Consider the following 21,013-nt stretch of genomic DNA (forward strand, 5'->3'; position numbering starts at 1 on the left):
ACTAATGGCATTGGAGATGAACATCATGGACCGATCTTCTGTACGGAATAACACCAGGGTTTTTTTGTGAAAGCGGCTTTCGTGTGTGTGTGTGTGTTGGAGAGGCAGGCATGCGGTCGGAGCGCATGAGTCGTGTGTGTATCGTGGTCCTGGAGGAGGTGGAAGACGACGAACCCTCCCCTCTGCATTCCAAAGCCGCCCAAGACAACATTTCCCAGAATTCCTCTCAGGACGAGAAGGTGAGGTCCTGCTTTGACTGCAGGTGGATGATAATGTGTGTTTGTTGAGTGTGTAAAGCAGCGGTGAACTTCAAAAAAAAGTGAGAAGAAAGTCGAACGGCTGCTTTAGTAGGTGCATGTCGTGATCTGTCCCCGTTATTATCTGCAGACAGATACAGACACGTTCATCCTTCTCTGTCACATCTGATTGGGGTTTCCAGGTGAGGTCCAAAAATTCCCTTCGGAAACCCGGGATCATGTGACTAGGGCGAGTTGTGGACCTTTGACCTGGACGGAAACGCAGCTGTCAGCAATAGGAGACGCTTCACACGCAGCACACGTTCGTTCATTCAAAATACACTGGCTTTTATAAAAATGATACTTTATTTTTAACTTGGCATGGTGTGAGATGCACCGGAAAGGCCACAGATGACCATCCACAATTGCAAAATATAATGCAAGAAGAAACCCTTAGGCCAGAAACACACTTTACACAAGTACAAATGCAGACATAAACAAACCTTGTGTACTCTTTGCTATTTGTTTGATTTATATAAATATATTTATATATAAATTTTTAATGCAGTGAGGCCACATTTAGTATTTAGATAACATATTTTAAACCTTTTGTAGATTTTTTGTCTCATCTTTTTTTTAAATCAAAGATATTTTGTAAAAACCTCTTTTAATTCGTTTTTGTGTTGACTTTTATCTAAAAAAAAAAATCCAAAGATATATATATGTGTGTGTGTGTGTTTATTTCTTGTTGAATTTGTCTAATATTCATTAATTCATTTTTTCTCATGGAGATTTAAAAAAAAAAACTTTTGTAAATGGTTTGTTGTTGAGGTTTATCTAATATCTATTTTAATTTTTTTTTTCAAAGTTGGATGACACATTTTTATTTATTAAAGTTGTTTTATCAAAGATGAACTTTAAAAAATTCTTTTTAAATTTTGTCTTTATTTTTTCCTAATATATTAAGATTTCATTTTGCCAAAGCTGAACTTTTTTAAAAACATTTTTTGTCTATTTTGTTTATTTATGCACGTATGTATGTATGTATGTATGAATGTATGTATGTATGTATGTATGTGTTTTAGCCTGTCGTAGTTCCCTTCATGTGTCTGAGCCATTATTCAGGGAGTTAAAACATTCACATATATATTGTTGTTCAGTCTTGACTGAATTTGACCTACAAAAGAAAGAGGAACACGTTTTTGTGTTAATGCTCACTAGTGTTTCATTGTGGCTTGTCCTCACACATTTCACACCAAAATGCATCATGTACAGCTACAAGTGTTTGTGTTTTTGATCAGTGAGTTAAAACAGCAGTGTGAATGGAAACCGTAGTCAAATTAGCAGGATAATCATCAGTTTAGTGGATGAAGCAGACGTGCAGGTTTCAGTTCCGGTGATTTAGTCAGCTGGTCTGGTCCTTTAATAGTTAAAATCATTCTTTGAAGATCAGTCTAAGTGGTTCTGACTGGTTTCAGTCAGTTTTCAGGAGCTTCAGGCTAAAGTTTTTGCTGTTGTAGCAGGCCACGTTTCCTTAAACAGAGGAAAGCTGCATTCTTTCTTTTATGACGTTCCCTTCTGTCTTTCGTTCTCACGTTTGTTTTCAGCTGCTGCATCATGTGTTTGTGAGGTGAATCCACATACAGGCTGCAGCAGTTGTGTGTGTGTGTGTGTGTGTGTGTGTGTGTGAGAGAGTGTTTTTCAGTATTAATTGTTTACTCTCTCAAAAAAGGTGCAAAATCTGTCACTGGGTTGGTATCCTTTCAAAAGGCACTAATATGTACCATTAAGGTACCAATTTGTACACTTTAGGTACAACTATGTACCTTTGAAATACTGAAATGCACCTTTCAGTGGTAAATAAGGTACAAAAATATGACTTTTTAAAGTGTACTGTTCCAGTGACAGCTTTTTTACCTATATTTTTTCTTGCTGAGAGAGCTGTGTAAGTTGCACTTTCAGTGAATTCCTGTAGTGTCACCTGAGAGCGGAGGGCGTGGCAGGTGGGCGGAGCCAGGTGGGGCTGGACAGGGTGGGGGTGTCTGTCCTTATTTGGAATAAAGATATTTAATGCATGTTGTTATTGGGAGTGATGCTGTTGTATTTTAGTATTATTTATATACTGTATAGGATTGATTCAATGTTAGTTTCTTTGAAATATTTATGCTTTAATATGCTTTTATAGTTTTATTACAGTTTTAGTTTTTATTTATTTCCAGTTAATAATTTTAGTTCTTAATCTTAAACCTATTTCAGTTAATTGCTAAGGCAACAATTAATCTTTTCATATTTCGACATTGATTAGGATTTGACGAAGCATGTATAATTTTAGATTCTTAACTGGCAATTTTTTTTTTATTATTATAAAAAATGTATAAAAACTATATCTACACACAGTATCTCAATATATTAATCCATGCCGACAGTAGTATATTCCTCTCCTAACCAGTGTCATAGTTAACTCAGCGTTCAGGTTCGGCGAGTCTTGTCTTTCCATGTTCTCACGAGTGTTGTTAAAACTGATTTTATTCACTATTAAATACATTGATTTCATGCTGCACTTCAGTGAAATTTTCTCTTTGGCATGCTGATGAATCAATGGTTTCTTGTTAAACCGACTGACGTCTGATTCTCAGAATTTCTTTTCTGCATAGATTAAACACAATGTTTCATTCATTTAGTTTCTTTTCATCTCCACACAGCATTTAGCACAGACGCTGTTATTTGAGACAAGCTTGTCAGAATTAGGGTTTTGATTGATATCAGATGTGTTGGTTTGTCTTTCAGAGTTCAAAAAGCCCTTAAGTGTTGTTTGTGACCATTTCTCTACAGACCTCTCTGATTAAAGCCATATTTAACGGAGACGCAGATGAAGTTCGCTCGCTCATATTCAAGAAAGAAGACGTCAATGTACAGGTAAATATCCATAACTTGCAAAAACACATGAACTGTCCATTGAAGTTCTCTGAAAGTGGTCATTTTTCACATTTTATTGCATCTTGCTTGTTTTTGAGACCTGTTTATTGATTTCTCATTGATGGATGATCTTGGAAAGCCTTTTGGAATGCACACTGAGGCCGTTCTTGTACATTATTTCTCCTATTTTCGTAATGGATGTTCATCCGAGAGGTTAAAAGGCTCTCATGAGCTTGCATTTGGACTGGAGAGGGTTTATTTTACTGCTCACTGTTTAATGAGGAGTCTGTTTTCATCGCCGATGTCTGGAGAGACGCCCCCTCCACTGCCAGCCAATCACTGATGAGCTGTCAGGTCACGTGACTCTGAAAACAGAAGCCTGCAGGGTGGCATGACACTGAAGAATGAATGATAGCCGCTCTTTAGTAATTGCCTTTATTGATGGAAGTGTCAAACATCCCGGTCGCTTTCCTCAAGCATCTGGAGGAACAGTTAAAGCTTCAGAATAGGTGTTTGCAGTAGATCCTGGGGATCTGAAATAGAGAAGTGTGTGTGTGTGTGTGTCTCATGTTTCTGCATGCCGTCTCTAGAGATCTTCGGCCGCATTGATCTCTCTCTCTCACACACACACACACACACACACACACACACACACACACACACGCATTCAAATGTATCCCTGTGTGCCATGCACAAGAATCCAGTGTGTATCATACAGTTTAACACACACTCTGCTGAAACCACACATGTATCAAACGCTTCCAAATGGAGTAAAACTCGTGCAAATCAGAGGTGAATCGCTTACACATGTTGCATAAACAACAGACGAGTATAAAACCACCAGCTCACTCTGTTTTGAGCAGAAATGAGAGTATTTGATTGGTTGATGTTTCTCTTGCACCAATCAGCAAAGGATAAACAAAAAATTTATTAATACTTTTATTCAGCAAGGATGCATTGTTGATCAAAAGTGAGAGTAAAGACATTTAAAATGTTACAAAAGATTTATATTTCAAACAACTGAACTTGAACTTTCTATTCCTCAAAGAAACCTGAAAAAAATATTTCCACAAAATATGAAGCAGCACAACTGTGTTCAACATTGATAATAATCAGAAATGTTTCTTGAGCAGTAAATCAGTATATTAGACTGATTTCTGAAGATCATGTGACACTGGAGACTGGAGGAATGATGCTGAAAATACAGCTTTGATCACAGAAATAAATTACAATTTCACATATATTCACATGAAAAATTATTCTTTTGAATTATAATTATATTTCACAACTTTGACTATATTTTTGATCAAATAAATGCAGCCTTGGTGAGAGACTTCTTTCAAAAACATTGAACTATCTTATCAGCCCTAAACTTCTGAAAGCTATCGTATTTGCTGAAATAGTGAAAATAAGTCGATTGTTGAACATGACTTTTGATGAAGTGTTGTGTTTGTGAATCCTCAGGACAGTGAGAAGAGAACGCCGCTTCATGCCGCTGCGTACCTGGGCGACGCCGAGATCATAGAGCTGCTCGTCCTGTCAGGTATGAAGAGCGCAGATCAAATATCAGCCAGATTTATTCATAGACCAATATCATGATAGAATTTGGATTGATGGATAAATCTAAACTACCATTCGAAAGTTTAGGCTCAGTTAGATTTTTTTTTTAAGTTTTTGAAAGAATTCTCTTCTGCTAACCGAGGCTGCATTTATTTGATTAAAAAAAACAGTAAAAATTGTGAAATATTATTACAATTTAAAATCACTGTTTTCTGTGTAAATATATATTAAAATGTAATTTATTTCTGTTATGTGCAGCTGTATTTTTAGCATCATTACTCCAGTCTTCAGTGTCACATGATCTTCAGAAATCAGTGTAATATGATGATTTGCTGCTCAAGAAATAGGAATCTTTTGTTACATTATAAATGTCTTTACTGTCACTTTTGTTCAGTTTAATGCATCCTTGCTGAATAAAAGTATTCATATCTTTAAAAAAAAAGGCTTACAGACCCCAAACTTTTGAATGATAATGTAAAACTGTTTGTTTTCATCTAAACAAAATACATCAATCATTAACAACCACAAACAAAAACACTGACAACGTGTATATAAAATATGTAACATAAATGAATTAAACTTATTTGTTGAGCACTACCCCAGTGACACACTGACAAAACACACACACATCTTGTGACGTCTTGAATTGGCCGTGTGTAAAGGAGGAGTTGTTGTCACAAATGAAAGAGTAAAAGTAACAGGTGCTGCTGTATTTTAAGCAACAGATGTGATCCCAGAGCATTTAGGGAGTTTATTTTGAACAGGCTTATGGGAAGCTCCATGTATCCTGCTTCAGCTGTGACATTAAAAGTGTAATTAATTCACACACACACACACACACACACACACATCCTCTCTCTCTCCTTCACTCTCTCTTTCTCTCTCTCTCTCTCTCTCTCAGGGGCGAGAGTGAATGCCAAAGATAATAAATGGCTCACTCCTCTTCATCGAGCCGTAGCTTCCTGTAGTGAGGTAGGACACATCCTCCGGCATCAGAACAACAAATATAAACAAATGAAATGTCTTTCCAGCTCAGTAATGTGATTGTGTGTTCAGGAGGCAGTGGAGGTGCTGCTGAAACACTCGGCGGATGTGAACGCGAGGGATAAGAACTGGCAAACGCCGCTGCATGTGGCCGCTTCCCATAAAGCCATGCGCTGTGTCGAGGCGTTAGTCCCACTGATAAGTAACGTCAACGTGTCGGACCGCGCCAGACGTACGGCTCTACACCACGCGGCCTTCAGCGGACACCTGGAGGTCAGGCGCTCAGTTTTTCACTGTTTACAGATCAGGAGATGCTCAGTATCTGCCCTGCTGGATGGGACACGTTTGCACAATGTACTGTGTGTCATAACAGAGTTCATCAGAGCTGCTTACACCAGGAATGAAACGAAAAGACAAATTAATGGCAAATGAACAGTGTAGAATGCAACAAGAAAATCTGTTTGTTCACATATTTTTAATGGGATATACAGAAAGCCATTTAATAATATCAGTTTCACTCATGTTAATGCACTGATATTGTGTTATTGTGTGATACAGGCCAAAACCACTAGTTAATTGCTTCTATTGTGCGTTTTTGGCATCAGTAAGATTTTTATTTTATTCATTAAGGCTGCATTAAATTGATCAAAAGTGACAGTTAGGACATTTATGATGTTACAAAAGTTTTCAGTTTCAAGTAAATGCTGTTCTTTCGAACTTTCTGTTCATCAAAGAATGCTGAAAAATAAAATGCATTACAGTTTCCACAAAAATATTGGGAGGCACGCCTGTTTTCAGCACTAATAACAATCGGAAATTTTCTTGAGCAGCAAATCAGCATATTAGACTGATTTCTGAAGATCGTGGCACACTGAAGACTGCTGCAAATTCAGCTTTGATCACAGCAATATATTACATTTTACAAGAAAACAGTTATTTTAAATTATAATAATATTTCACAATATTACTATTTTACTGTATTTTTGATCAAATAAATGCAGCCTTTTGTGAGCAAAAGAGAATTCTTTTAAAAACATAAAAAAAACTTACCAACCCCAAACTTGTAAATGGTTGTGTACATTAATATTTGAACTCTCCAAACAAACTGAGGCCATCTAAAAGTTGTGTGATCCATAGTTAAAGCATTTTTAGGTGTATATCTAATCGGTTAGTTAAAACAACCTTTGCTTGCCATGTTTGCTCGACTGGTTTGCTGTGTTTTTCATCGCTTCTTTCTGATTGGATATCAACAAATCCAACAGATTGAGGCCTGTCTAGAATGCCGCTGGCAGATACATGACCCAAAAGCTGATATATTATTGATCGGTGAGGCATTTTTATAGCACATAAGGTTAAAAAAAGGACCAGCTCCCCAAACGAAGTCAAATAACAAAGATTTGAAATCATTTTAAGCCATTGCTGTCTCTTTGAATGTGTGCTGATATTAGATCTAAATGAATAAAACCTCCAGTTTAGTATTCATGGTGTACTCTGACTGTGATCACTGCAGATGGTTCAGTTGCTGGTGTCCAGAGGTGCAAACGTCAATGCTTTTGATAAGAAGGACAGACGAGCCGTCCACTGGGCCGCATACATGGGTGAGACGCCAACATCAGAATCAGCGTGAAAACATGTTTCCATCAGCCTCAGATCAGTGTAGAGCAGATGCATCTCTTTCTGTCTCAGGTCATCTGGAGGTCATGAAGTTTCTGGTGTCTCACGGCGCTGAGGTTTGCTGTAAGGATAAGAAGTCCTACAGTCCTCTTCACGCCGCTGCCTCCAGTGGAATGATCAACGTCGTCAAATACCTGCTCAATCTGGGTGTTGATGTAAGCTCCGCCCACAGCAGATAAAGCTCCGCCCCTTGGTCGCCAAGTGAACTGTGTATTAATGCCCTCATCGTATTCAGTTGCTTAATTCATTGACTTTAATGCCTTTAAAATTATATTTATAATTTGATATGCAATGCATAGCCGAATCTACAAATTTAAATATCACCGAACACATATTGCTATACCCTGTTTTTCATACTTTATAAAAGAAACAAAGCAGCCCCATTAATCGCCTGATCTGTGTTTCTCTCTCTTCAGATTAAGGAGCCGAACGCGTATGGAAACTCTGCTCTGCACCTGGCGTGTTTTAACGGTCAGGACGTGGTGGTGAATGAGCTAATCGAAGCAGGAGCTGATGTCAATCAGGTGAATGAGAAGGGCTTCTCCCCGCTGCACTTCACCGCTGCGTCCCGCCAGGGGGCGCTCTGTCTCGAGCTGCTCATCGCCAACAGAGCCAACATCAACAGCAAGGTCAGTGAAGAAAAACCCTCACAATATGTCAATTAAAGTCTTTAAAGTATGGAAGTAGGGAAGTCGTGGCCTAATGGTTAGAGAGTCGGACTCTCAATCGAAAGGTTGTGAGTTCGAGTCCCGGGCCAGCAGGTATTGTGGGTGGGGGGAGTGCATGTACAGTTCTCTCTCCACCTTCAATACCACGACTTAGGTGCCCTGGAGCAAGGCATCGAACCCCCAACTGCTCCCCGGGCGCCGCAGCATAAATGGCTGCCCACTGCTCCGGGTGTGTGCTCACAGTGTGTGTGTGTGTTCACTGCTCTGTGTGTGTGCATTTCGGATGGGTTAAATGCAGAGCACAAATTCTGAGTATGGGTCACCATACTTGGCTGAATGTCACTTCACTTTCACTTTCACTTTCACTTTTCACTTTCACTTTCACTTTCACTTTCACTTTTTCACTTAAACTAAAGAAACAGACATATATAGCCAGTGACACAAACGCCCTTACTACACACAAACATTCAAAAAACTGACACCATTAATAAAACGAAAATGAAACAAATGGCAGATCAGAGCAGATGTTGTTCACATGCTTCAGTCTGATGACAGAAATTTCACTGATGTAAAAAGTGTGATACTGTCCAAAACAACTAGTTAAATGTCTTTGTGTGTTCCTCTCTTGTCCAGAGTAAAGATGGTAAAACTCCTCTCCACATTGCAGCCATTCACGGCCGATACTCCAGATCACAGGCCATCATTCAGAACGGTGAGTGTGTTATTCTTTCTGTTTCTTGTTCATCTTCCTCTCATCCTCTCTTTCCTCTTTAATAGGTGCAGAGATCGACAGCGAGGATGAGAACGGAAACTCTCCGCTTCATGTATCGGCTCGTTACGGTCACGAGCTGCTCATCAACACGCTCATAACCAACGGTGCGGACACAGCAAAGTGAGTGACAGTGTGAGTGTTTACAGCTATGCATTATTCATGAGCTCATGCTGATCATGTGACCGTGACTCCGCCTCTGTAGGCGGGGCATCCACGGAATGTTCCCGCTGCATCTGGCGGCTCTGAGCGGATTTTCAGACTGCTGCCGGAAACTGCTCTCCTCAGGTGACTAACATTCATTGTGAAGATGTATTGTGTTTATAACAGCAGTTCAAATCGATTTCTGTGCATGATATCTGTGCATATTTTTCCCTCTCTCAGTAAAGTGCCTTGGGCTTTTATCTGGTCTTGATAATGGATATCTGTTGGTTCAGGTTTTGACGTTGACACGCCGGATGACTTTGGCAGGACGTGTTTGCATGCTGCGGCTGCAGGAGGGTGAGTCATCACTCACTATTGGCTCATCGGCGCCCCCTGTGGCCTGGATGATCTGTTGTCCTGATCACGTGACCGTCTCTCCTTCTTTTCTCCAGGAATCTGGAGTGTTTAAATCTGTTGCTCAACACGGGTGCGGACTTTAATAGGAAAGACAGATTTGGGAGGTGAGTTGCATTAAATCATCAAACGTGAGTTAACTTAAAAATCAAAAGAAACACTACCATTCAAACAGTTAAAAAAAAAGTTTTTGAAAGAAGTCTTTTCAGCTTGCCAAGGCTGCCCTGTCAACATGTTTTAATATAATTTATTCCTGTGATGCGCAGCTGTATTTTCAACATCTTTCCTCCAGTCTTCGGTGTCACATGATCTTCAGAAATCATTCTAATATGATGATTCACTGCTCAAGAAACATTTCTGATTATTATCAATGTTGAAGACCGCCGAATATGTTTGTGAAAACTGTGATGCATTTGATTTTTGAGCTGTAGTGTAATTAAAGTATATTATTTGGATTATCTTGATTTTTGTTTTACAACAATTAAAACTATTCTTTATACTATGATGTGTCCACACATTTCATTTACTTTTTGATTACTGTTATAAATAGTATTTTTAAATGCTAGTTTTTACTTAGTCATTCTACAAAGCCAATTAATCTTGAATATTGAAGACAAAACTGTGATGGAAAATAAGCAAGCCAAAGAAACTAACCTAAAATGAACCTAAGATGTTAATGTTTATAAATATTTTAATGCATACAGTATATTTTCATATAATTACTGTATAATTTATCTTATATAACATAATATAATATGATGTTAATATATAATACAGTGGTTTATCATATAGATTTCTGTGTGTGTTTATACACACACACACACACACACACACACACACACACAAGTACTTTTTTCTTTTTTTTTTGGGTTGACGTGTCATTAAAGCATGCTGGGATGTGTATTTTCCTACAGATTTCCAGCACAGATACTGATAGAGCTGCAGTGATGAAGCAGTGTTACAGGAATCCTGCAGCAGTGATCTGGTTATGATTTATCTCTGTCTCTGTCTCTCTCAGGACGCCGCTTCATTACGCTGCTGCTAACTGTAACTATCAGTGTGTGTTTGCTCTGGTGGGCTCCGGGGCCAGTGTGAACGAGCGGGACGTCAGGGGCTGTGGTCCTCTGCACTACACCGCTGCTGCAGACTCAGACGGCAAGTGAGTGAACACAAACACACTGCACACATTCAAGGTTGAGTGGAGTGCAGTGCAGTGCATTGTGGGATACAGTATTGTCAGTGGTGTGTTCTAGTAGCACACACACTGGATCAGCAAATTCAGTAGGTCATGGGGTATTTCAGGCATATAGAGATTTATTTATTGTGCACAGATACTGCATACTACTTAATTTCACAAATAGAATACATTAGTGCCGCTCACTGTTTCCAGAAGTATTTTCATGATTGTTTTAAAAATAAGTTGAAAAAATGTGACTTGATTGCTTCTGCAAATGCATACACCATTGATTAACACCCTCCGAGGTCTTTCAAATCAATTTCTGTTAAGGACTGTGTTTTGCATCGTTGTTGTTGTTAAGTTATACTATGAAAAACAGTTTCTTTAAAGCTGAAATTAAATATAAATAATTAAATATTAGATAATATGTGTGAAAAATAATTACGTTTATGCTAATGTACTGAAACTATGAAAAATCTAACTGAAATAAACGAAAGAAAAAAATGATTTGCGTGAAATGACTGAATGTGAATCTGATTGTTGGAATTTTCTGAACGGCATCATGGGTAGTGACGTTTTTTACCACAAATTCTGCTGTTGAACGCAATAATAAAAAATAAAAAAAGTTGAAAATAATGCAAACTGATGGCTTTAACAAAGCCATTGATTGACACAATCTGAGTTTGTTTGACTCAGGCCTCGTGATCTGATCGGTGTCTCTGTCAGGTGTCTGGAGTATCTTTTGAGGAACGATGCAAATCCAGCTCTCAGAGATAAAGACGGATACAGTGCTGTTCACTACGCCTCAGCGTACGGCCACCGAGTGTGTCTGGAGCTGGTCAGTACATCACACACACACACACACACACACTCTTCACTGCTGTGTTTGGTGCTCATCTGTGTTTTGTATTACAGATGGCCAATGAAACACCATTAGATGTGGTGAGTTGAATTCTGATTCTGTCCAGTGCTGCCCCCTAATGATTCATAAACTCACTATGAGATCACAAATCAACTCCATTTACTATATATTACTAAGAAATGTTTCCACTCTTATGTTTGTTTTATCCGTGCAAGAAGAGGAGAACATTTTCATAATCTTTCATTACCTGTCAAACTATAAAACTCTCTTTCCACTTCTGAAACCATTGTTCTGTTGATGTATCCAAGATTATGAGGGTCAAAAAATACTATTAATGAATGACAGCCTAACATTTAATGATCCAGTCTCATGCACAGTCATGCACTTATTTCTCTGAATATTCAATAACTTGCATGCATATGCCATTATATAAGTAAAAAAATTTTGTCCACTTTACTCATATATAATTGAATGTAAATGTGTGTATTTTCAGCTGATGGACAGGTCTGCATCAAGCATCCTCCACGACACAGATGTCCAGCCTCCCATCAGCCCTTTACACCTCGCGGTAACTCAAAGTCATTCAAAACCACATTAAACAATAAAACACTGTGTTGTTACTATTAACTAATACTGTTAAAAAGTGTTTTTGGTAATTTGGTAATTATATTTCATTTAAAGAAAATTTAATATTCAGTTAGGTTTTTAATTTCTGCTTTATTTCAATTGTCAATTTTTAATAGTTTGTTTTTTTTAATGCTATAAAACTCAAACTGAAATAATTAAAAATAAAGTTATGTAGAAGTATTTAAAAAAATAATAAAATGGCAAGCACGTAAACAAAATAATAAAACTTAAACTGAAATTCAAATGAAAAGTGAAAATATATAAATAGCATATAAAAAGCTAATTCAAAATATTAATAAACACTTAAATCATATAAATAATACTAAAATAAGTGTATTACAATGTACTATAGTATTGTTGGGCATAATGTAAAAAAAATAAAGCATCTATGTTCATTAAATAATTAAATGTAATATAAATAATAATCACATTATACAAGTCTTGGACCAAATAATATGGTTTATTAGTCCAGTGTAGGTTCAACATGCAATGCAAGTCAAAGATTAGCTAGATTGATTTAAAATGTGGCTCATCCAGTCAGCTTTTAGAGTTAAAATCTGATTTATTTTGATGATATTTTTTATGTTGAGTACAGTAATGACATTTGAAAACTGAAGTTGTTGTTGGTGTGTGTGTGTGTGTCCAGGCGTATCACGGTCACCATCAGGCTCTGGAGGTTCTGGTGCAGTCTCTGCTGGATCTGGATGTGAGGACGCCGCAGGGTCACACGGCTCTCAGTCTGGCGGCGTTTAAGGGTCACGTGGAGTGTGTGGATCTACTGATCAGTCAGGGCACGTCCATGATGCTGAAGGACTACACACACAAGAGGAGCGCCGTACACTCCGCAGGTCAACACACACACACACACACACTAGACTCAGCCTTAGCCTGAACACTGCTCATATTACACACAGTCGATTGCATTTACCAGTTGCTAGATTTGTCTTTTTTTTTGTTTGTTTGAGGTACTTGGTAGCTAATAAATTGGATGTCCGTTAGCACATCTATATGTTCATGGTCACTGAAGTTTTTGGTGAGCAATGTGTATTTAAAAAAGTATTATCTGCCCACCAAGGCTGCGTTTATTTGTTATAAAAATTCACTACTAAAAACAGTAATTTTGTAAAATATCTTTGCTATTTAAATAACTGTTTTCTATTTGAAATTATTTAAAGATGTAATTTATTTCTGTGATGTGCAGCTGTATTTTTTATGTTGTTAAGTTTAACATTTACTTGCATATGAATGTCAAAATGCAAAAATATGAACTTTCACTTTACGTGTCAATCATTTGGTGTTTTTGTCTAAATGGTAAGTTTTTGGTCAAAATAGACTTGGAATAGAATAGAAAATAGACTGGTTTTATAATGCTTGTCTTGCGTAGGCAGACCTGATGTTATTGGTCAGGTGAGATGATGTGATTGTGTGTTTCTGTGTCTGTCTGCAGCCATGAACGGTCACTCTGAGTGTCTGCGTCTGCTCATCCACAACACTGACCAGCAGACGGCCTTCAGCATGCGTGATGGGAAGGGACAGTGAGTTACAGGACTTCTGGATCTCAGATGTGTGGTCCATTGATTGTGGGATTGTTGATCTGATCGTGTGTGTGTGTGTGTGGACAGGACTCCTCTGATGTTGGCAGTTCTGGGTGGACACACAGATTGTGTGTATCTTCTGCTGAGTGAAGGAGCCTGTGTGGAGGCCAGAGATGATTGGGGCAGGACGGCCCTCCACCGCGGGGTCAGTCTCACACACACACACACACACACACACACGCATACACACACACCTGCCAGTTCATCTACATTTTCACTTTGTCTATTTATCTTTTTTTGAATGAGACTTTTCTGTTCTTTAGTTTTAAAGGAATGGTTTCAATTCAAATTAAATGCCAACAATCCAATAATTCAATGATGAAAAATCTTTGAAATTATTAAGCTAAATGTTTTTGTTAAAAAAATATATATCTTTGTATATATGTGTGTGTGTGTGTGTGTGTGATATTTTAAATCAAAATAAATAATTAACAAATAAATAAATAACAAATATAATAAACCAGGTCATGTGCTTTGAGAGTTTTAACCAGTTTTGAACTTTGATGTGTGTTTATATTTAAAATGTCATTTTTATTGATTGGCTGATTGAACAAAACCTGAATATTAAAATGAGTTGAAATTATTTGGTAATCCATATTATGCCACAAATGCTGCTTACAGCATGTTGTATGTTTGTTTATATTAGCTATTTTATATTTAATTTTATATTTTCATATTATATTATTCATTTATTTTAAGTTTTATTTTCAGTTAATTTTTTATTTATTTAACAAAAACTGAGGGACGAGATTAATTTTCTTTGTTTATATTACGGTACCTATTTTATATTTCATTTTATATATTTTTTTATTATATTATTCATTTATTTTATTTAAGTTTTATTTTCAGTTAATTTTTTATTAATTTAACAAAAACTGAGGGACGAGATTAATTTATTTTCTGTGTTAATCCATTGTATGCCACACATGCTGCCGAAAGAGTCATTCTAAACTAAGCTCTCCTCTGTGGTGTGTGTGTGTCACAGGCAGTGATGGGTCAGGAGGCGTGTGTGGAGGCTCTGTTGCAGCACGGCTTCAGTCTGCTGGTTCAGGACAGCAGGGGGCGCTCTCCTATGCACCTGGCAGCTGCCTGTGGTCATGTGGGGGTGCTGAGGGCCCTTCTGAAGGCCCAGAAGACTGTCCTCGTCCTCAAGAACACCTGTGGTTACACACCGCTGCACTGGGCCTGTTATAACGGTACATGTGTGACGTTACCCTCACTGTCATCCCAGCAATACGATGTGATGTACAGCTTCACCGCTCTGCATTATACAGTATTTGCTCAGTGATGTACTAGTGTCTTACTAACTTTGTGCTGCTGGTTTCAGAAATAGTGGCTGTTTTGCTGTAGCATGTCAATTTCTGACAAAATATGTGCATTTTGTAGCATTTTTGCTTTTGGCAACCGTTTGTGCAGTGAAGATGTCTTGTATTCTTCTTTAATCAGCAAAAAAACATTTTTTTTCAAGATGCCGGGCAGTAATAAATGAAGCAATATCATAGACCCTTCATGATTTGATTTATTTTTCTCTTATTTTGTGTTGATCTCAGGTCATGACGCGTGTGTTGAGCTGCTTTTAGAGTATGATGTGTTTCACAGACCGGAGGGAAACTCCTTCAGCCCGCTGCACTGCGCTGTGTAAGAAACATCTGCATATTAAACTTCATATTAAATGTTTGTATTAAAGCATGACACACTGGAGGAAAAAAAGGGTGTAGAAATGATTTTCCCTCAGAAATTGCTACATAGTAGATTAATTACAAAGAAACAGCAAGTAGCACTGAATCAAATGAAATGGTATTTTCTTGTAATCTTTATTTTCTCTGTTTCAGTATGAATGATAATGAGTCTGCGGCCGAGATGCTGATAGAGACTTTAGGTCCAGCGATTGTAAACGCCACAGACTCTCAGTCCAGGTGAGAGCAGTGTTTCCTCATGGATCAGATGTTTCCAAGCAGCTCTGCAGTGTGTTGTTTTGTGTGTCCCGCAGGACTCCGCTTCACGCCGCGGCGTACACCGATCACGTGGAGTGTCTGCAGCTGCTGCTGGCTCACAACGCTCAGGTCAACGCCATCGACATGCTGGGAAAAACAGCGCTCATGATGGCCGCCGAGAACGGACAGACTAACGCTGTCGGTGAGACACGCAGCAGATTTCTGCAGTTACAGAACACTAGCAGGGGTCAGAACAACACAAGTAACAAATGCTTAGAAGTAACTAATAAAGTTCTCTTTAAAGTTCTGTCAAACGCTACAGTGTAACAGAATTACTTACTTTTATTTGAAGTAAAACTGCAATATAATGTTACTTTTATAAATAATGTTTCTTATTGCAAAACAGTATTTTTTTACTGTAAGGTTTTTATTTTTTGTTTTCATTTTAATTAGTTTTAGATTGACTAATTTTATATGCTTTTGTCATTTGCATTAATTTCCATTTAGTTTTGTACTTTCAGTTTTAGTTTTAATAATTGTATGTGCATTGATCATTGTTTTTTCATTAGCTTTATTTTTATTTCAGTTTTAGTAATTTTTTGGTTTTGTAATTTCTGTAATTTTTTTTTATATTTATGTTTATTTTCATCCCAATTTTAGTTTTATACATTTTATGTCAGTTTGTCTTTTTTGTAGTTTTTTTTATTTATTTTTAACTTAAGTTTTAGTAATTTATATGCTTTTGTCATTTTTTTTTTAATTTTTATTCCTAGTTAGCTTTATTGTTATAGTATAGTATAGTACTTCAGCTTATTTTCAGTTAGTCACCAAGGCAAAATCTAATATTGAGTTTATTTCAGTCATTTTAATAGTTTTCATATTATTAAAAAAAAATCAACACTGGTTTTAATACAGACTTCTGCGGTGTCATTGCGTTGCTGTGGCTCAAGGTGGCGCTAGTTTCCTTCCAGCAGATGTATTGTTATTCAGGATGCTTCTGTGATCATGTTAATCATGATATTAATGTGAGCTGCTGCTGGTTGTGTTTTTCAGAGGTGCTGGTGAGCAGTGCTAAAGCTGATTTGACATTACAGGATGCTCACAGAAACACAGCCCTGCATCTGGCCTGCAGTAAGGTACTAAACATACACTCACACACTGATTTACATCAAACACGACATCTACTGTACATCATTGCAGCCCTGCGGCCAGACAAACTACAGGAAGTCAGAAACATGCATGTAAAGAGAGCTGCTTAAGCATCAAAACAATTCCTCGTAAACATTTGCATATATTGGCATGTATTCATTTAGTATATGAATCTCAGTATCTATTGTACAGTCTTGTGTGCACAAGTATTTCCATCAGGTAATGCAGATCTAGTCATTTTCAGGGACATGAAACCAGTGCCTTGTTAATTCTTGAGAAGGTGATGGACAGAAACCTCATTAACTGCACAAACGCCGCGCTGCAGACGTGAGTCCTGTATCCGTATCTTCCTCATTTGTTGTCTTCAGTTTTCTAGATTATAGAGAGCTGTTTTTATCTCTGTGTCAGGCCGCTGCACGTGGCTGCTGGTAATGGGCTGACGGTGCTCGTACAGGAGCTGCTGGCTAAAGGAGCCAGTGTCCTGGCCGTGGATGAGAACGGTGAGCACTTAAAACCTCTGAAGCAAAAGCAGCTGTTTCTGCTGCAGGCAAAGCACAAATATTATATTATAATTGACTTAAGCTAACACTAAAACAATGAAAAACCAAACAAAAAAAACTGTGAATTAAAGCTTAACTGAAATCAAAATAAGCAGTCGAGCAACAGAAAAGGACAGCAATTAGTGTAAGTGTTTTACCTTGTATTTCTCATTAGATTACAGAGTGGTTGTTGTTGCTAGGAAACTTTGTTTTTACTTACTGTGTTTTACCACGGTAAATATGTGCTCAAATTGTGTTTGTACTCGTGTTTGCACAAGTCACGGGACTCTCCAGTTTCAGTTTGCTAAATAGTAAGGTGTGGCCAAAGCCTGTGTAAGTACTTAATTACATGTTTGGAAGCCCTTGTTAGCAGAAGCAGTGGAGAAACCGAAACAGAAACTGTCATCCAGACCAGCATGCACCACTCCATCTGCCCCCTGGCTATCCGAGGTTCTCCGTGAACATTGCTCTAAACTCAGGGCTGCAGAGAGGAAATGGCATAAATCAAGAAACTCTAATGACCTCAGTGTGTATCAGTCTCTCCTCTCTTCCTTCTCTGCAAATGCTTTCACTGATAAAACATCATACTACCACAACAAAATTAACATTGTGTTCTGCCTCTCGCACGCTTTTACAAACTTTCTCTTCTCTTCTTTGTCCTCCTCCTCCTCCTCCTTCATTGACTCTTACAGCCGATGATTTTGCAGTTTTCTTCACAAATAAGACAAGAACCATCAGTGACCAATTCTCCACACTGCAGACTGATAATAACTATATAATAACTAATACACACTCTCTCTCCTGCTCCTCTCCACTTTCAGAGATGGACATTTCCAAAATTATCCTTTCCAATCATCGTACTACTTGTCTTGCACAACTTCTTGCTACTGGAGTTCCTCAAGGCTCAGTGCTTGGACCACTTCTCTTCTCCATCTACATGATGTCCTGAGGATCTGTGATTCAGAAGCATGGCTTTTTCTAACCTTTTCCTGTCTGAGTGACACTTCTAGCTGGATGATTGACCATCACCTTCAGCTCAACCTTACTAAGACAGAACTGCTGGTGATTCCAGCTAACCCATCGTTTCATCACAACTACTCTATACAGCTGGATTCGTTAACCATAACTCCTTCCAGGACAGCCAGAAACCTAGGAGTTGTGATGGATCATCAGTTAAGCTTCACAGACCACATTGCTACAACGACCCGGTCCTGCAGATTTGCCTTATACAACATAGGAAGATTAGACCCTTCCTGTCAGAGCAAGCAACCCAACTTCTTGTCCAAGTTCTTGTTCTCTCCAGACTGGACTATTGTAATGCTCTCCTGGCAGGCCTTCCTGCATGTACTATCAAGCCTCTGCAACTGATACAGAATGCAGCAGTGAGCGCTGTCTTCAATGAGCCAAAAAAAGATCACTTTACTTTTGTATACTGTTGTTGTTCTCTCATAGGTCTGATTGCTTCTATTGTTCTTATTTGTAAGTCGCTTTGGATAAAAGTGTCTGCTAAATGATTAAATGTAAATGTAAGTATTTTTTTAAAAATGTTTTTCTCAAAAAAGAAAATTTCAATTTAATTTTCATTTTTACTAAAATAACAACTGAAATAAAAAATAAAAGGCAGAAATAAAAGAACTAATAAAAAATGACAAAAGCAATTACAAAAAAAGGAAACGAAAATGGAAAACAAAAGTAAAACCAAATTCAAAGTATTAATAGAAACTATAATACCTTCCCTATTTACTAAATATACTCAAATAAAATAGTATTATATTTGTTATACATTAATTTTCATGTATCTTAAGTGTACTGTGTATTTTACTTTTACAATACAAAATATTATTATTTTGTGTGTGTGTGTGTGTGTGTGTGTTTTGATGTTATTTGCAAGTCAATGAAGCTGAATTGTAAGTCGCTTTGGATAAGTGTCTGCTAAATGAATAAATGTAAATGTAAATGCAATACAAACAATGAATGTTTTGCAAATAAAACAAAGAACATGACTGAACATGATTTAGTTTTGCATGCCTGAACATTGAATTTAATCCAATGTGTTCTCCAGGTTACACTCCGGCTTTGGCTTGCGCCCCAAACAAAGATGTGGCCGACTGTTTGGCGCTGATCCTCTCCTCCATGATCCCCATCTCTCCCAGCAGCACCGGCACCATGTCCAGCCTCACCTTTACCACCATCAACCATTACTCCAGGCCATCCCAGACCATGACCTTTGACCCTTTATCTGTGCTGCGCTCCGAGCATGTTTCCTACCGTAAATTCAAAAGTGTGGGCCGCAAGGACGGCCTCATCATCCCCAATGAGGAACTCAACGATTCAGACTCAGAAACATACTGAAAACACACCGCCTCCTGTCCCTCAGTGTCTTAATCTAACTCCTCATTGGCTGACAGGTGACTATATGCTAATTAGGGTGTCCCTTTATGACCAGTGTGGCCGAAGTCTCAGGAGAAAATGGAAAAACAGGAGAATAATGCCACAGAGATGGCCCACACTACAGTCCAGTTTGTTTATTCTCAACAGTATCGACCTGTTTGAACCCTCAAGTATCACTAAAACTCATTATTTAAAGCCAGCTTCATTTTTATGTAACTCAAACGGCTCATATTGACAGCTGTGTGACTGTAATTCCCAGCATTCATGTGTAACACGAGGAGGCGAAACTAAACTAAAGACGTCAGGGACCAAGAGCTGCTGACTTTTACTTTTATCCCTGTTTGTGCATGAAGATTGACTTTAGGTTTGCATCATCATGGATTATTTATTATGAAAAAAATGAAGAGCAAAAAAAGCCTTTCAGGGTTCAAACAGAGTATTTATTCCTCTGCTGTTGTGAGCAATTGTAGCGTTCTCCCTGCAGTGTGTGTGTGTGTGTGTGTGTGTGTGCGTGTGCGCGTGTGCGTGTGCGTGCGTGTGTGTGCGTGCGCGCGTGCGTGTGTGTGTGTGTGTGTGTGTGTGAGTGAGAGATTGTGAATTTGAGTGTGTGTGTGTGTGTGTGTGTGAGAGAGAGAGAGATTATTTTATAAGAGTTTAAAAACAATGAAAAGATAATGTGTCTGACTTGATCTTTTGGTACATTATTAGCAATTATAAATAATTATAAATAAATAATTTTTGTCATAAGATTTCTATTTTTCACAAGAGTCTTTATTTATTACAGAAAATTGGTATATATTTAAAAAAGGTGGAAACATCGATGGGCAGAGTTGGGTTATTATTATATTATTTTTATTATATGTTCAAAGAATATACAGTATAAGAACATAACTGAATGTATCTACAAGAAAACATTTTTATACATCCAATCCTAGTCTTCTAAATCAATTTACTGTTTATATATATATATTATTTGTTATAATATTTAGTTTCTGTATTTTATCTTTGTATCCTAACATTCTGTATTATCAATTTTAATATTTATATATTTTTTTGGTCCAATATATATTTTTTTTGTATGTAAATGCAAGTCGATATATAGGTTTTCATTAAAAGTCAAGTTACCTTTATTTATTTAGTGCTTTAAACAAATCTAACCTTGAGGTCATTGAAAAAAAATAAACGTGACATACAGCCAAGTATTGTGACCCATACTCAGAATTCATGCTCTGCATTTAACCCATCCAAAGTGCAGACACACAGCAGTGAACACACACCCAGAACAGTGGGCATCATTTATTTATTGTTAGCCCAAGACTTGAACCCACAACCTTAGGGTTGGGCGTCAAACTGTCTAACCACTAGGCTACAACT

The 21,013-nt window shown here is 37.7% G+C and overlaps 1 protein-coding gene across 4 annotated transcripts in view; it reads left to right on the plus strand.

Annotated features, from left to right (window-relative positions):
* Positions 1–20,056, plus strand: part of LOC132144976 (serine/threonine-protein phosphatase 6 regulatory ankyrin repeat subunit A-like) — a 32,015-nt gene extending 11,959 nt beyond the window's left edge. The window contains exons 2-29 of one of the 4 annotated variants that reach the window (XM_059555608.1): positions 103–239; positions 3,069–3,152; positions 4,617–4,695; positions 5,614–5,684; positions 5,769–5,969; positions 7,207–7,294; positions 7,383–7,525; positions 7,787–7,999; positions 8,672–8,750; positions 8,816–8,930; positions 9,013–9,095; positions 9,245–9,308; positions 9,404–9,472; positions 10,384–10,524; positions 11,239–11,380; positions 11,458–11,484; positions 11,898–11,972; positions 12,678–12,879; positions 13,479–13,566; positions 13,654–13,771; positions 14,612–14,822; positions 15,177–15,264; positions 15,459–15,542; positions 15,617–15,762; positions 16,614–16,696; positions 16,954–17,036; positions 17,118–17,209; positions 19,311–20,056. In XM_059555608.1, coding sequence (XP_059411591.1) covers positions 111–239; positions 3,069–3,152; positions 4,617–4,695; positions 5,614–5,684; positions 5,769–5,969; positions 7,207–7,294; positions 7,383–7,525; positions 7,787–7,999; positions 8,672–8,750; positions 8,816–8,930; positions 9,013–9,095; positions 9,245–9,308; positions 9,404–9,472; positions 10,384–10,524; positions 11,239–11,380; positions 11,458–11,484; positions 11,898–11,972; positions 12,678–12,879; positions 13,479–13,566; positions 13,654–13,771; positions 14,612–14,822; positions 15,177–15,264; positions 15,459–15,542; positions 15,617–15,762; positions 16,614–16,696; positions 16,954–17,036; positions 17,118–17,209; positions 19,311–19,600 — 3,288 coding nt within the window. In that variant the 5' untranslated portion in view covers positions 103–110 and the 3' untranslated portion in view covers positions 19,601–20,056. Of the gene's footprint in view, positions 240–3,068; positions 3,153–4,616; positions 4,696–5,613; positions 5,685–5,768; positions 5,970–7,206; positions 7,295–7,382; positions 7,526–7,786; positions 8,000–8,671; positions 8,751–8,815; positions 8,931–9,012; positions 9,096–9,244; positions 9,309–9,403; positions 9,473–10,383; positions 10,525–11,238; positions 11,381–11,457; positions 11,485–11,897; positions 11,973–12,677; positions 12,880–13,478; positions 13,567–13,653; positions 13,772–14,611; positions 14,823–15,176; positions 15,265–15,458; positions 15,543–15,616; positions 15,763–16,613; positions 16,697–16,953; positions 17,037–17,117; positions 17,210–19,310 lie in introns of all 4 variants that reach the window. The other 3 variants (XM_059555607.1, XM_059555609.1, XM_059555610.1) reach the window with 3 other exon arrangements.
* Positions 20,057–21,013: the final 957 nt, after the last annotated feature.

This window comes from Carassius carassius, chromosome 8, assembly GCF_963082965.1.
Source record: "Carassius carassius chromosome 8, fCarCar2.1, whole genome shotgun sequence".
NCBI lineage: Eukaryota > Metazoa > Chordata > Actinopteri > Cypriniformes > Cyprinidae > Carassius > Carassius carassius.